General features: G+C 46.3%; 1 protein-coding gene across 1 annotated transcript in view; it reads right to left on the bottom strand.

Moving 5' to 3' along the window:
- Nucleotides 1–16,613, bottom strand: part of LOC311231736 (cubilin) — a gene marked incomplete at both ends in the record, with an annotated part of 148,654 nt that overhangs the window by 114,180 nt on the left and 17,861 nt on the right. The window contains 2 exons of the mRNA XM_084318359.1: nucleotides 2,986–3,079; nucleotides 15,859–15,983. Of these exons, the coding sequence (XP_084174485.1) occupies nucleotides 2,986–3,079; nucleotides 15,859–15,983 (219 nt within the window). The remainder of the gene's footprint in view (nucleotides 1–2,985; nucleotides 3,080–15,858; nucleotides 15,984–16,613) is intronic.

Below are 16,613 nucleotides of genomic sequence, written 5' to 3'. Positions count from 1 at the left end.
CTGTTTACGCAGACGTTTTAGGAGAAGGGGAAAAATAAACAACACAAAACAACCTTTACAGGTGGAAGCCTCAAAGTGAGTATTCAAGAAAATAAGTAATGTCCAAAAAAACAGGACGACACTCATTAAAGAGGCATTGTAGAGAAAATAAATAAGCCACAAAGGCAACTCCTAAAAACAGAGTTTATATTGCAAACATAAAACAATAAACCTCCACCAAGGGAGTTTATGTGCAAATGGCAGTTCCAAAAGAACAAAAGAAAACACTACCATAAAGGACTCAGCCTTTATAAAATAAAGTGTAAACTAAGCCAGTAGACAAAAACGCGTATAGCTACAAAAGAAGGCTGAATGCTGAATAGGGCAGCACTACACTTAAATATAAGAAGCCTGACCAAAAGTATAGCCAGCACAAGGAAAATGAAAAAGCAGTTGACACTGCAATCTCCAAACTTAAATAGACTCCACATGGCCATAGGCACAGCTGCACTGCATCAGGTGCAATCAAGCCCACACACCTGCCGACCCATGAGGCAATTAACCACAGGGAACAGGGATTGACAGCTATCCCTCACAGAGAGGTGAAATAAAGCAAAAATAGACAGCTGTCCCTCACAGAAATGTGAAATAAGGCAAAAACCATGACATGATGTAAACAAGACAAACGTCTTTCTCTGGTCTGGATCCCCTTAACAATTGTGTGTATTGAGCCGTACTGTATTGTACCCATTCTGCAATCTGTTAAATAAAGTTTTCATTCATTCATTCATTCATTCATTCATTCATTCATTCATTCATTCATTCATTCATTCATTCATTCATTCATTGTACCCATTCTGCAATCTGTTAATAAAGTTTTCAATCAATCAATCAATCAATCATCGCCATTACTCGTGTGCATTGGGTCTGGCTATAATATGGGAAACAATAGGTTTCAGGCGAGCAAATCTCTGACAGATGGCTGTGTGCTGACTTCACTTTGAGGGGGTTAGGGATTCCTGCAGCCGGAAGTAGCAAGGCACTGAAAGACACCTTAGAGACCCAGTTCAAAAGGTAGGCGATACTGCCACCTGTCGGGATTCGATCGTCATTGCAATTATAACGTAGGCAGCAGTGCCAGGGAGACACAGGCAGGTCCGTGTGAGTGTTTAGAATGGGAAAAAAATTAAAATAAAGAAAAGGATAAAAAAATTTGAAAACTAGTTTTTGGCGCCCAACAGTTGGATTTGAAACATGAGAATTCTTGTTTTTGGCGCAGAAAGAGTTAAAACTGGCAAATCTGGATTGGCCAAATTTCTGTGAAATATGTAAATATGACTTCCGTGCGGCAAAGGGAACCGCTCCCGCCTACCTCCGGTCAATGGTCTCTAACTACACACCCTCAAGACCCCTACACTCTGCATCTTCTGGCCATCTCAGACCCACTCCTATCCGAGCTCCGGGAGGGTCATCAATGAGAACCTGCCTTTTCTCAGTCCTTGCTCCACAAATAATGGTGGAGGAATGAACTACCCACCCCAGTTAGGACAGCCGAAACTTCTTCAACCATTATCTAAAAAAAAAATAATAATAATAATAATAATAATAATAATAATAATAATAATAATAATAATAATAATAATAATAATAATAATAATAATAATAATAATAAATCTAACCCTAACTAACCTTACTGTCATGCACTTGTCCTAATAAACTAACCTACACTGTAGCACTCAACACTTTGATGAACATTGTTACTCAGCTGATAGAGTTGTGCCCTTCCTGATGACTTGTCGTACAGAACTTGTAAGTCGCTTTTAATAAAAGCGTCAGCTAAATGACTAAATGTAAATGTAAATGATTGGATAAAGTGGGAACAGGATACCAGACAATTAATTTTCTATGAAAGAGGGAGAGAGGAGGGACTGAAAGACCCATGTTACTGACCAAACACTCTATAGGGATGGCTGTCGGAATGTAGAGCTATTTAACAGAACAAAAAAAATACAGCACCTCTGCATGAGGGGTGAGAGGTACAATTCCGTTTTACAGGAGGGTTATATGTTTTGTTAACTAGCCAGTAGCCACTAAACACTAAATGACCGGATGTTTTCATGGTGACGCCGGGGGACTTGATCTGCAAGTTTTGGCTAACGTTTATTTTTTATTCCCTTTTTTTCTAACCCTTTCACTGCCACACGACAAAGGGTTAACCCTTTCACAACCACACCACAGAAGGTTAACCCTTTCACTACCACAACCGTCTGTAGTGTGGCAGTGAAAGGGTTAAACTCATTCAAAATCCCCTGCTTTAGCGGAAAGTAGGGTGACCAGATGCAAAAAGTCCAAAAGCAGGACAACAGTAAGATTTTGGTGGGACAAAGTGGGACAGATAGATAATGTAATTTTTTTTATTAGAATAACTCGTCTTCACCAAATAGATAACTGTTAAATCAAAATAAATACAAATTAAATACAGAATTATATCTCTCCACATTCATCTTGGCACTGGCAGCCGGCTTGTTACCACCTAACATCTGTTTTAAATATTCAAACTTTATCACTTGACAGGAATGTCTTGTGTTCGATGTTTTATTTTTTGCTTCGAAAAGAGGGACATCCTCTCAATATGTGGGACGCGGTCTCAAATGGTGGGACAGTACAACCAAAAGGGGGACACCTGGTCACCCTAGCGGAAAGAGAAAACGATATCAGAACGGAGACATAGAGGAACCCAGCCAGCAGGTACCGCAGACGAAGCTAGGAGCGATCTATTCATAGTCCATTCATTTTCCTACAGCCGCAGGAGATTCGAGAGACGTGAGCAGACGGAAGTACGTGTCTCCTGCCTGTCTAGGACTGTTGTGATGAAATGCTCAACGGGATAACATAACCTAGATTGTGTCCCTTTTTATATCCCACCCCGGTCAACCGAAGGAAAATTAAATACTTGAATGAAATAAAGAACAGGAAGAGACAATAGTTCTCCACAGTTATTCTTACCGATGATTCCCAACGAGTCTTTCAGGGTGATGAAGTCGGCCGTGCACGTCTTCGTAGCCTCCAAAGCAAACTCTTCGAACCACAGATGAATCACCTGTGACAAGAAATTATTAGTGGAGGTGTTCATTCATTTTTTTTCTTCTTCTTTTTCTCTCTAACTTTGATGTAGTCGATAAGAGAAGTCTGTCTGTCTGTTTGTGTCTGTTGGTTTGTGTGTGTGTGTGTGTGTGCGTGTGTGTGTGTGTGTGTGTGTGTGTGTGTGTGTGTGTGTGTGTGTGTGTGTGTGTGTGTGTGTGTGTGTGTGTGTGTGTGTGTGTGTCTGTCTGTATCTGTCTTTCTGTCTACCTGTCTGTGTTGGTTTGTGTGACAGAAAAGGAAAGAGAGAAGGGGTGAAGCATTGATAGAGAGAAATGGATAGAGAGAGAGAGAGAGAGAGAGAGAGAGAGAGAGAGAGAGAGAGAGAGAGACCTAGAGGACATATGGTTATCCTATAACCATAGTTATATGAGTATAGCGAGCGTTCTGCGCTCTATGTGGAACACATCCCATAACAGCCTAGATACTGAATAAATGTCTCCACATGTACATGTACACACCCATCCGCCTGGCCACACCCCCATCCGCTCCTCTACATAAGCAGGGGTGTGGCCATACTAACAGCTCCTTCCCAAGTATTTCACCACCGAAGGCGAAGACCACGGTGTCCTCAGTGAGTCCAGCGCAGAGTGCTCGCTATACTCATATAACTATGGTTATAGGATAACCGTATGTTATATTTCGTATTAGCTTACGCTCTGCGCTCTATGTGGAACACAGGAGCTGAGCAGAGCGTAAGCTCGACAAATGTACCCGCTGAGGCACCCCACAACCATCAGAACCGGGGAGGACCCGAGCCCCCGGACCCCCCTAGTGGTGGACGGGAGGGAATCGGATCCTACCGTGCAAAGAGGGTTTAGCAACTCAATGCACAGGGTGAGCAGACCGTGGGACTTACCTTCCCACAGAAGAATCCACGACTACACAGACGCGCAACCCACATGCCACTAGGGAACGAACGGGGAAAAAAAAAAAAAAAAAAAAAACCCGTTACAACCCCTAACATCACGGGGTCAAGGTCAAGAACCCAACCCCGTGTCAAGGCCGTAGCAGCAGAGCGCGAAGGAGGACCCAGCCCCAGGAAGGGACTGGACCCCCCCGGAAAAGGGGGCCTGGTGAGGCCAACGATGCCGCAGCATCAAGACCCCACCAGGCGGTCACTAGTGACACCACCCCCCACATCGCCAGTGTATCGGACAGGGCCCATCCAAGAGCAGGCCCTTCCCCCCTACAGCACGCCACCCTGAAGCACTCAAAGAGGCTACACCCCCACAGCGGGACTTGGCAGCGCACCGGGGAGACAACACCCAAAGAGGTTGATCCCTCAATCCAGGCAACAGGTCAAAAGGACTCGACCTGAGCCTAGAGCACTGTGGACTAGACAAGCGCCTAAGGGGTCTCCTGAAAACAGCACCCCGGCGGAAGGGGCGTTCGGTATGCTGTGCACCATGTCGCAGCCTCCACAGAAAAACCCCGACCCTCTAGAGGGGCAGAGGCAGAGAAGGCTGACACGATTGGCAGACGTCATGAAGGGTGCGGGGGCACACTCACAGGCAGACGGGGTCAAGCCCGGCCTAACCCGAGAGTCGACTCTGCTACCAACACACCTGGAAACCAACCACCACCTAACAGGAGGCGGTTGTTCCTATACCCCCCCCAAGAAAAAACTCCAAAACACAACTGCGGGTATACACCGGCTATACAGCAGTACAAGTGTTTCAGTTCTCAAGAAGGGGTTAACCCAGGCCAACAGGTCGACGAGAACGAGTCCGGACCTGGGCCCGCCGGACCGGGATGTATACAGGGATGCCAGAGGGGTACAAAACCCACCTCGACAGCCCCCTCCCAGCCCCGCCAAGCAGGAGAAGAGAGGGGCGAAAAAAAGAATGGAGAAGGACCAGGCTCCTTCAGCACAGCGCAAGGTACAACACAAAACGGACACAAAAAGGATAACACGCAGTGATATAACCACGAACACCTCCATAACATCAACCCCTGCAACGCCCGGGCCAACCCGGCATTTCCCCCCCGAAAAAGCACAAGTCCTTCAGGGTACCAGAACAGCAGATCTGCGCTCCAGCGGACAATGGGTTAACTGACCTGGTCCGGCGCGACCAGAACCAGTCCCGTCTCCTAATCACACCACCATCCCCAGTCCTAAGAGGGGGGTAGGTACGCATGTCGATCTAGAACATCACAGAGGGCGCCACCAAGACGGTCAGAACATAAAAGCACTGCGCCCGGTGGCCCACCCCAAAAGCGTGAGACCTCTCTGCCAATGCTCTGATCTATTCCGTTATCTCCCCCCAGAGATGAACGAGAATTCATCGAGACTAACCTAGTACACTGGCGCTCGGAAGAGACAAACTCCATCCCAGTTGCCCCATGAAAAAACGCTGTTTACAATGAATGAGCAACCAAGGCGCGCAAGCCCACGTGTGATTCCATACAGAAACACCCAGGGCCAGCACTATTTACATGTCAAGACCCAAAACATATCAATGGTAATTCTAACAAGAACCCAGATAATGTTCCCTCCAAGCCGCCTAGGAGAGCGGCAGGAAGCCGGCCAAAAGACACGGATATGGGTCCCATATGACGTGTCCGAGGGAAAAACACCCCTGTCAAACCCGCTCTATATAAAAGAGAGGAGACGGGGAACCCCCAGAGAGACTTCCCACGTGAGTAATCATTTTAAAAGATATATGTAACATTGAGCTACGTGACCAAAAGCTCAAGACATATGCAACAGAGCGCAGAGCAGAAAACTTTTGTTTAAGTTCACATGCACCGCAAAACCCATCTTGACAACAACAGAGGTCCACAACATGGAGCCTGAAAAGAACTCACGGAAGTCTAACAATCAATAGAAACGCACCCAGTGACGTACTCTATGGCGGGGGGAATTCCGTGACCCACCTGGCCAAAAAATGTGTGGGACCAGGGAACTCCCTACCCCCCCCCCCTCTCCCTACCCCGTGCCGCGCTGACCAAACAGTGCGACAGGAAGCCAGAAGGACAGAAGGCCCAACCCCCTGACCAATCAGAAAAGAGGGAAGGAGGGGTTTATCAGTTCACCCCCCCCATGACCCCACACCCTGGATACGATGAAAAACAACCATCAGCGATGATACCCGTGTAACCAGCATGCTGTATGAAAAGCGTATATCCACAAGGATAAGCTAAACCAGCGCATGCCAGCCACAGACAATAACTCGTCTGCGAACAGGGTTTATAAACAAGGCTGTAGGCTCATGTGCGAACACGACACCCGTGTTTCATGTTTTAAGAAAAAACACAGAAGTTTAAGAGAGGGTCAAGACCTCGGTACAAGCTACATATACGAGCACTTCTGTAGGCTAACACTCCAACCAAGTTGTGGACTCGATGCCATGTTTCCAATGTAACAGAATACACACAACCCCCTCAGACAACGGTAAAAAATTACCACTATAAGAAGAACACAGACTTCTTCATGATGAGGGAAGAAAAGTCTTTTGACCGAGTGCTAGCCACAGGCCTTGCCAAGCACACATATATATAGCAACCAGAACGATTTACAAGAAACTGTCCTACTCTCCTAAACAACACACAGCTAGGCGAGGGTTTATACATCGTATCCCCAATATATAACAGTGAATAAAAACACAGTTTGTAACAAAAAACAGTCCCTCACCAGGAGGCACCTTTTATTTAGTTAACAAAATCATATGTTGGGACAGGGAAGGGAACACAGGGGAAAGTCACTAGCGGCGCCTGCCACGTGCAGCACGGTGCCTGCCCCCACGGGGAGCCGGCCCGGAGGGACGGGTCTGGAGCGTCTGGTCACGTCGATCCCTACCATCACCTCCGGGCGTGGGGCGGCTAGCTGTGCGGACGAGGCACTCCCTCCACTCCTGGCCTTCTTCGACGAAGGCCCAGCAGTGGCGGCGGTGGTGGCGGAGGCAATGGTCGCGGTCCTCTGCCGGCGTTGTTTCCATCGGCCATCACCGGTGGCATCGGGTCGGGGGAAATGGGGTTGGAGCACAGCGTGCTCCTCCTCCATCTCTCTGCAGGCAGCCGTCATCTGCTGCATGGCCGACCCGAAAAGCCCAGCATCGGAGAGGAGGGCCGTGAGTAGGGGAATCCTCTTTTGTTCCGGCACCCTCGCCTGCTCCAGCCAAAGGTGGCGCTGGGACAGAGTGGCCAGGGCGCACCCCTTTCTGGCAGCTATCGCCTGCAGCTGGGTAAGGTGCAGGATGGCTCCAGCCGCCTGGGCGTGAAGGTATTGTTGATACCGACCCGCCCGCCATCATCCCCGACATGTAGCGCGCTAGCTGCGTGATGTTAGACGTCGCAGCTAGGCTCTGAGTCGCGGCGATGTATGCCTGGTCACTCCAGTTAGCCATCTGCCTAGCCGATTTCCCTTGGGGAACCGGCTTCCGCAACGGCTCCCACACCACTTCGGGACAAAGAATGGATGTCATCGGGCTATCAAGCCGAGGCACCCCGTCCTTTAGTCCCTGGACCAAACCCGCCACCCGCGTGACTGGCACGTAGGCGGAGGTAAGACCAGTGATGCGGGAGATTACCTGTCCCTGTTTCACGTAGGCCTCCATTGATGGGAACAATGGGCAGACAACGCCCGTCTCCCTCACAGGACGACGTTGCCAGAGATGACCTATCATGTCATCAGGAACAGGTGCAGGCAGAGGCTGCGGCAACGCCACGCCATTAGCGGCTGCGGTGACCGCCATGAGCTCGGGGAACAAGGCACGCAACTCCCCTTGCGCACCTACCTCCATGTCGCCCACGTCCCTCACGTACGGGAGGCTGCCATGTCGGGCGCCACCATCTGGCGCGGCAGATAGCTGGGCATCTTGTCTCAGGGTCGGAGGTTCTAACCCAACACCGGAGAACAAGGGACCCCAAGGAGACGCAACATTCCCTGCCACACCCCGAGGGGGAGAATGATACGACTCCATTGGGGCATCAAACAAGAGCGCTCTCGCCCCCTCCATATGATCCTCAGTTTCCATCGGAAACGGAGACAGAGCAAGAGCACCCTCGTTTGGCTCCAGCACCTCCCCAAAGCCAGGCCGTTCGCCCCTGCAGCTCGCCGCCCTACGACGGGAGCGAGCAGAGGCGAAGAGCCTGCGTCGCAAATCCCCAGCCGGCCGACCGTCCACTGGCGGGGGAACCAGGGCCGGAACTGGGAGACGGCGGTTCAACAGCCCCTCGGAGAGGCAGACTCACCACCGAGCGCCGCTCGGGCGTATCTGACTGCCACGACGTGGAGTCAGAGCAGCCCCATGACGCACGGCGGATGCGGCAATGGAGAAATGCTGGTGAAGGGTGACGTTGTGAGCGTTCGAACCCCCCGAAGGTGCAGACATTTTCTCGAAAATTTGTGAGAGAGAGAAAAAATAAGATACAATGTCCACGTAGCTCCTTTCCAACAACTATTTCGGCCACTAAACTCAAGTGGTGTATACAGACACTTGTCGGTGGTGAAAATAGGGAAGGAGCTGTTAGTATGGCCACACCCCTGCTTATGTAGAGGAGCGGATGGGGGTGTGGCCAGGCGGATGGGTGTGTACATGTACATGTGGAGAAATGTATTCAGTATCTAGGCTGTTATGGGATGTGTTCCACATAGAGCGCAGAGCGTAAGCTAATACGGAATATAACACACTCATGTAGGTAGGTAGACAACAGGTTTTTATTTAGTTTACTCCGTTCTGCCACAAATGTGTGTGTGTGTGTGTGTGTGTGTGTGTGTGTGTGTGTGTGTGTGTGTGTGTGTGTGTGTGTGTGTGTGTGTGTGTGTGTGTGTGTGTGTGTGTGTGTGTGTGTGTGTGTGTGTGTGTGTGTGTGTGTGTGTGTGTGTGTGTGTGGAGCTGAGCTGAGCAGAGCAGAGCAGAGAGAAAGGAGCCACCTGCCAGTGACGCTGTCACACTACTTTACTCAGGCTGTCACTCTGTGCCGGGGTTGATATAGGAAGACTTCCCTGTTAGTAAACTAGCGTGTTGTAGCAGCACTATATGATTCTGTAGATATAGAGAAACCCTACACTGCTCTGGTGACTATGATACTGTAGTGTAGATATAGAGAAACCCTACACTGTTCTGGTGACTGTATGTGATACTGTAGCTATAGAGAAACCCTACACTGTTCTGGTGACTGTATGTGATACTGTAGCTATAGAGAAACCCTACACTGTTCTGGTGACTGTATGTGATACTGTAGCTATAGAGAAACCCTACACTGTTCTGGTGACTGTATGTGATACTGTAGCTATAGAGAAACCCTACACTGTTCTGGTGACTGTATGTGATACTGTAGCTATAGAGAAACCCTACCCTGTTCTGGTGACTGTATGTGATACTGTAGCTATAGAGAAACCCTACACTGTTCTGGTGACTGTATGTGATACTGTAGCTATAGAGAAACCCTACACTGTTCTGGTGACTGTATGTGATACTGTAGCTATAGAGAAACCCTACACTGTTCTGGTGACTGTATGTGATACTGTAGCTATAGAGAAACCCTACACTGTTCTGGTGACTGTATGTGATACTGTAGCTATAGAGAAACCCTACCCTGTTCTGGTGACTGTATGTGATACTGTAGCTATAGAGAAACCCTACACTGTTCTGGTGACTGTATGTGATACTGTAGCTATAGAGAAACCCTACCCTGTTCTGGTGACTGTATGTGATACTGTAGCTATAGAGAAACCCTACACTGCTTTGGTTACTATGATACTGTAGACAGGGCCGCCTCAGGGGGTGTGCGAGCAGTGCGGTCGCACAGGGCCTCGCGGGAAGGGGCGCCTCGCACAAAAAAAAAAAAAAAAAAAAAAAAAAATATTTTTAATTTATTATTCTTTTTATTTTTTATTTTATTTTTATTTTTTTTGCGAGGCCCCCCTTCCCGCGAGGCCCTTTTTCATCACAGACCTAAAATCTAGTTTTGCTTATATGCTTATATATTTCACATTAGACACGTTTGTAGAATGTTCCTGGCTCTGCGGCTCTGCACTATTCTCTATTGGAGCTCTGGGGCTCTGCAGCAGACATACTATTGGTTTCAAGAAGGGAGGGGTTACATTATGTGTACGCTGGCGTGCGTCAGCTGCGTTTGACTATTTCGCGCGTGCAGCTTTGGAGGTTATGCTTAGTTATGCCAGCCAAAACGAAGAGGACGGTCATTCGGCAGATGGACTGAAGATGAAAGTTGTTGCATGTTAGACAGTTCAGTCAGGCTAGCCTAGGGTGACCAAACGTCCTCTTTTGCTCAGACATGTCCTCTTTTCACGCCCTGTCCGGGGCATCCGGGGGGGGTTTATTAATTAATCGAAATGTCCGGGGTTTCACTGTTTTTCAGTTTCAGTTTCACGGCCCTTTGCGAGCATCTGAAGGCTCGGGCTGCATTTTTCGCCGAACATATAAATTACCGAATTAAAGCGATATTCGTTGCCGTTCGAATGCCATCTGGATCGCCAAAATCCATGCCTCGGTTCTCGAGTTACATGCCAATATGTCAGGCATGCGACTTTTTACATGGCATTATCCAACCGGACTCCCGGAGAAGCATGCAGCTGCAGAGCCGCAGAGCCAGCGGCGCTCTCTGGGCCGCGCGCTGACGGCCGCGCTGTGAGGCAATAGTATCCAGCTGCAGGACGAGAGCACCAACACTCTCAGGACCGCAACACTTTAAGGACCCACACTTTAAGGACCCTCGCTTCCATTGGCTGATTTGGGTCACATGACCGTCCCACCCAATGGCTGAATTGGAGTATTGCACTGCGGGATTGATTGATTGATTGATTGATTGATTGATTGATTGAAAACTTTATTAACAGATTGCAGAATGGGTACAGTACAGCTCAATACACACAATTGTTAAGGGGATGCAGACCAGAGAAAGACCTCAAAGCAGTACTGTTACATTTGTGACATACAGTAAATATATACAAGGGGGAGGGAACTGTACATTTATGATGAATTGAAAATGGGGGACCCTGATGTAAACAAGACTTGCGCGATTTTGCGCGCCGCGTGGGAGCAAATTCGAGACACATATTTGTGTCCCACGGTCTCCTCTATGGCCGTGAATATTTTCACGCGGATCGGAATCACGGCGTGCCCGTGGCACACTTTACCGTTTCGGCGAGTTTATTCCATGCTATGTCCTCTTTTTTGGAAATCAAAATATGGTCACCCTAGCCATCCCGGCTAAAGGCAGGGACAGCTAGTTAGCTTTAGCTACGTTATAATATTGAGTGCTAACGTGTGGTTCAGTCGGGATAGCCATGATGATGTCGGCTAGTAGCTAGCTTAGCTAAAGGCTAACTAGCGTTAGCTAACCTAGAGAGAGCGCGTGCAGCATTGTTATGCCAAGATGAAGAGGACGGTCATTCGGCAGATGAACTTCGTCAACTCCACGCGGTTGTCTCCATCCTCTTGGACGTTTGGTGAGTTTTTAATGCACTCTATTCTATTCCCGCCGTGGATATATCTCTCTCTCTCTCTCGGGAGCCAAATGGGCCGGCTAGCTGTTGTAGTAGCTAACGGTGTGTGGCCTGGTGTCAGCACCTGGTGCGAGGGAGGTGAGCTTGGTGTTTCATTATGAGAATATCTCCATGCTCAAGTCGGCTATAGTCCGCAAGGGACTTGTTGCCGGCACCGCTATGGTAAACACCACTCTGTAGTGGGACGTGTATTGCCTTCTTTTTCCCTTCCCTCTTCGGATGAGAAGAGGAAAACACAGCGGCTGTCTGAAGTGTTGGCCTGTATTGCTTTTCTCACGTTGTACAGTTTTTCAGTGGTAGCCGCATAGCTTGCTTCTGCGTTAGCTAGTGGTTATCGATAGCCGGGTTGAGCTAACTGTTAGCCAGTTAGCTGTTTAGCTACGACGTTAGCTGCTCGTTTTCGCTCGGCTGGGAACGTTAGCTTGATGCTATCAGTTAGCCTAGAGTTAGCTGTTAGCTTGTGCTACGACCATTGACATTAGCCGTGAGAATAGCAGGCCCTGGCACTCTGACTACAACATCATCTTTGACAGAAGATGTAGTCGGGCCTGCACCATGACAAGGCTTCGGCCATAGCTTCTTTTTGTCCCGCAGCGAGAGGCCTTTCGTCAACGTGGAGACCTGTGTTGCGGCCTTTCGCCCTGCGTTCCTTGGTGCAGGTAAGATGTCCATTGGACATTACCCCACTCTTCCTTCCTTCCCCTCCTGAATGTTTTGTTAATAACGATGTTTTTTTCCAGGCAAAACATATGTTACTTCACAACATTTGGAGATACGACATGTGCTGTGTGTGAATGTCTTGGTCGTTGTGTAGCTTGGGTAGCGTTGGCCAAAGCTGTGTGTGGCCTGGTGTCAGTACCTGATACTCTATTTGCAGTTAGCCTATTTAGCTGATGTCCGGCCATTGGCTCCTTAAGCTACTTTGTTTTCTCTGGTATAGACCCTCTTCTCTTTGGATTTAAGTGTTGATCTTTGTCCTTTTGGATCCCTTCTGTTTTGTTCTTCCATTAAAAGTTGAATATCCTTTAGGGGCTCATCTTTGCTTATCTCTCTCATACATGCTCTCTCTCTAACACACACACACACACAGACATGCTCTCTCTCTCTAACACACAAACACACATGCTCTCTCTCTCTCTCTCTCTCTCTCTCTCTCTCTCTCTCTTTCTAACACACAGACATGCTCTATATCTCTCTCTAACACACAAAATTACATGCTCTCTCTCTATATATTTCTCTCTCTTTCTAACACACATATACATGCTCTCTCTCTAACACACACACACAAACAGACATGCTCTCTCTCTATCTCTCTCTCTCTGGCCTTGCTCTGGTGGAGGGTCAGGGGCATTGCCGGGTCGCGTGTAGCTTATTGACAGCGGAAGAGTGCAAGAATGTGACAATGTAACCATGTGACTGCGGCAGCGCGAGAGAGCGGCAGTGCGGAAATAGGCTGTCTATTGCCATTCTCTAAGACAAACTCTAACCTTAACCAGCTCCTTAACAGCGCCTAAACTTAACCCTTCTAACCTTAACCAACTCCGAAACAATGCCTAACCTTAACCTTAACCATGCCTAACCTTAACCTTAACCATAGAAAGAATATTGCCATTCTCTAAGACAAACTCTAACCTTAACCAGCTCCTTAACAGCGCCTAAACTTAACCCTTCTAACCTTAACCAACTCCGAAACAATGCCTAACCTTAACCTTAACCTTAACCATGCCTAACCTTAACCGGCGAAAGAATACATGTTAAAAAAAAAAAAAAAAAAATTGAAGGGATTTGAACTTGTAACCAACGGACCGCAGGACCGCAGCGCTGCCAGGTGAGCTAAGCTTCGAATCAAAATCATCTGCGATTACGCCTACATAATTCCGCAAGCTCTGCCGCTCCGCTCTGCGGCTGCCGCGCCTGCCGCGGGGCGTGTCGCAGCCAATCAGGGAAAACGCGGAAGCACTCGGGCGCACTCTTCCGCTGTCAATAAGCAATAAGCTGCCGGGTCTGTGCAGCGATAACACTGTATATTGACTGTAGAACGGGAGCTCTCTCTCGCTCTCTCTCTTGCTATATGTTGACTGTATCATGCCCAGCCTCGGGCAGCGCTATTATTTAAGAATATGTTGACTGTATTAAAAAAAAAATAATAATTATATATTATATATATTTTTTATTTATTTTTTTTACTTTTAGGGGGGGGGCTCGCGTTTAAATCTTGCACAGGGCCTCGCATTTCTCCCAGGCGGCCCTGACTGTAGATATAGAGAAACCCTACACTGCTCTGGTGACTGTATATGTTTAAAATGCACACACACACACACACACGCGCACTCACGCACGCACGCACACACACACACACACACACACACACACACACACACACACACACACACACACACACACACACACACACACACACACACACACACACACACACACACACACACACACACACACACACACACACACACACACACACACGTGGTCTATTTTGATTGACATGATGAAATGCTATGCAATCAGTGTGAGATTGATGTGTTGTAATTGTTCTCCTTCAAAGTACTCTTTCTGAATCTCAAATTATGCATTGCACACACACACAATCAATGTGTTTAAATCAATACCACGACGGAATCTAATGTAATCAATGTAAGATTGATGTGTTGTATTGATGTGTTGTATTCTCTCTCTGTTTAATTACTTCATTCAAATGGGCTCTTCAATCAAGTTTCTCTTAATTTCTCTTTTCTCTTGCAAATCACTTTAGTGAATGATTCTCTGGATGATTCTCCCCTCCCACTGACTTCGTCTCCATTGTATAAATAAGACATAAAGGATTCCTTTGATGAATATTAATAACATTCGCTACACCAGTAGTGTCAGTGTCCCAAGGCTTTTTATGTGTCGCTATACTCCTACCCCCCCCCCCCCCCCCCTTCCCCCATGTTGTATCTACAGCTTCCATAATGTGCACTGATGAGTGAAGGACAAGTAATGGGATGGTGTGTGTGTGTGTGTGTGTGTGTGTGTGTGTGTGTGTGAGTGTGTGTGTGTGTGTGTGTGTGTGTGTGTGTGTGTGTGTGTGTGTGTGTGTGTGTGTGTGTGTGTGTGTGTGTGTGTGTGTGTGTGTGTGTGTGTGTGTGTGTGTGTGTGTGTGTGTGTGTGTGTGTGTGTGTGAGTGTGTGTGTGTGTGTGTGTGTGTGTGTGTGTGTGGGGGGGGGGGGGGGTTCTCTGTAACTAACTTTATTTGTATACTGAGTCTACTCCTCCCCCACTCTATTATTCAGATGGGGATGAGACTGAGAGGGAGACAGATTGGATGAGAGCGGTGGAATTCAATCTTCTGGCCAACAGGGATAGTACCATGTGTGGCATAATTACAATAAAACTGTTATAATGCTAGCAATAATACTTCCCTCTATAGTTGATATTGCCAAACGGTTGGGGAGTTGTTTGAAAGACATGCAAACTGGCCCTAGTGACTATCACTAACATTGCTAATAAATGCTACAAATGTCTACATCCCATATCCCAAAAGAACAAACAAAAAAAACAGTGGTGCCAGGGCTTTTTGGATGGACTGACATGACTCGTAGTTTGTGAGACATCACATAGTCACAGTGTCAGTTAGTGAGTGAGTGAGTGAGTGAGTGAGTGAGTGAGTGAGTGAGTGAGTGAGTGAGTGAGTGAGTGATGAGTGAGTGAGTGAGTGAGTGAGTGAGTGAGTGAGTGAGTGAGTGAGTGAGTGAGTGAGTGAGTGAGTGAGTGAGTGGGAGTGAGTCAGTCAGTCAGTCAGTCAGTCAGTCAGTGAGTTAGTGACGCTACTAGTCTATGAGGTGTTTTCCTGGCCTGTTCAGTATGACTGAAGTAAGATAAGATAAGATATTCCTTTACTGATCCCCTTGGGGAAATTCAGGCATCATAGCAGCATGGGGGGGGGGGGGGGGGGATAACAGTAGTAGAATACATACAGGTACAGGTCACAGAATTATAGTACAGTGGAGAAGTAAAATAAAAATAACTCTGGACATGCACATTATATTTGCCCTACAATAAATATAGTTACAATATATAATCTAATAATCTAAATCTATAATCTAATGTATAATCTAAAAAAAACGAAATGCTAAAATGCTAAATATGCAATATATAATCTAATAATCCAATAATCTAAATCTAATCTAATATATGATCTAAAAATGCTCAATTCTAAAATGCTAAATGCTGTGTGTCAGTGAAGAGGTGATGATAATCCACTCTACCATGCCAGGGTCTACAGTGATGTACCAGGTGCAGCTCTTGGCGTTGTCGTAGTGGCTGGGGTAGTTCCAGCTGTTGAATGTGCCTGATTCTCCAGACAGCTCCTGAGGACCGCCACACCCCGAGCCTGGAGACAACACAAAGTACTACATTTTATTGTGCCTAAAGATTTATAAAACCTTAATTAGATGTACTTATTGCTGTTGTTCTGTAATTCAGTAATTCAGAACTGTTCTGTAAAGTAATTCAGAACTGAAATGGTTCTATAATGCAAAAGGAAAAGGCCTAATTTTACATCTGCACTTTATGCATTGCTCTTGATCTGCCAATTTTGTGCTCTGTCTTTTTTTTACTACTGTAAAGCTCTTTGAGCTGAAATTCTTGTATGAAAGGTGCTATACAAATAACGTTTATTATTATTATTATTATTATTATTATTATTATTATTATTATTATTATTATTATTATTATTATTATTATTATTATTATTATTATTATTATTATTATTATTATTATTATTATTATTATTATTATTATTATTATTATTATTATTATTATTATTATTATTATTATTATTATTATTATTATTATTATTATTATTATATATTATTGTTATTATTATTATTATTATTATTATATATTATTGTTATTATTATTATTATTATTATTATTATTATTATTATTATTATTATTATTATTATTATTATTATTATTATTATTATTATTATTATTATTATTATTATTATTATTATTATTA

This window comes from Notolepis coatsorum (genome assembly GCF_963971535.1).
Source record: "Notolepis coatsorum genome assembly, chromosome: 7".
Taxonomy (NCBI): Eukaryota; Metazoa; Chordata; class Actinopteri; order Aulopiformes; family Paralepididae; genus Notolepis; species Notolepis coatsorum.
The sequence above is the reverse complement of the archived record's forward strand: the minus strand, read 5'-3'. Positions and strand labels throughout refer to the sequence as shown.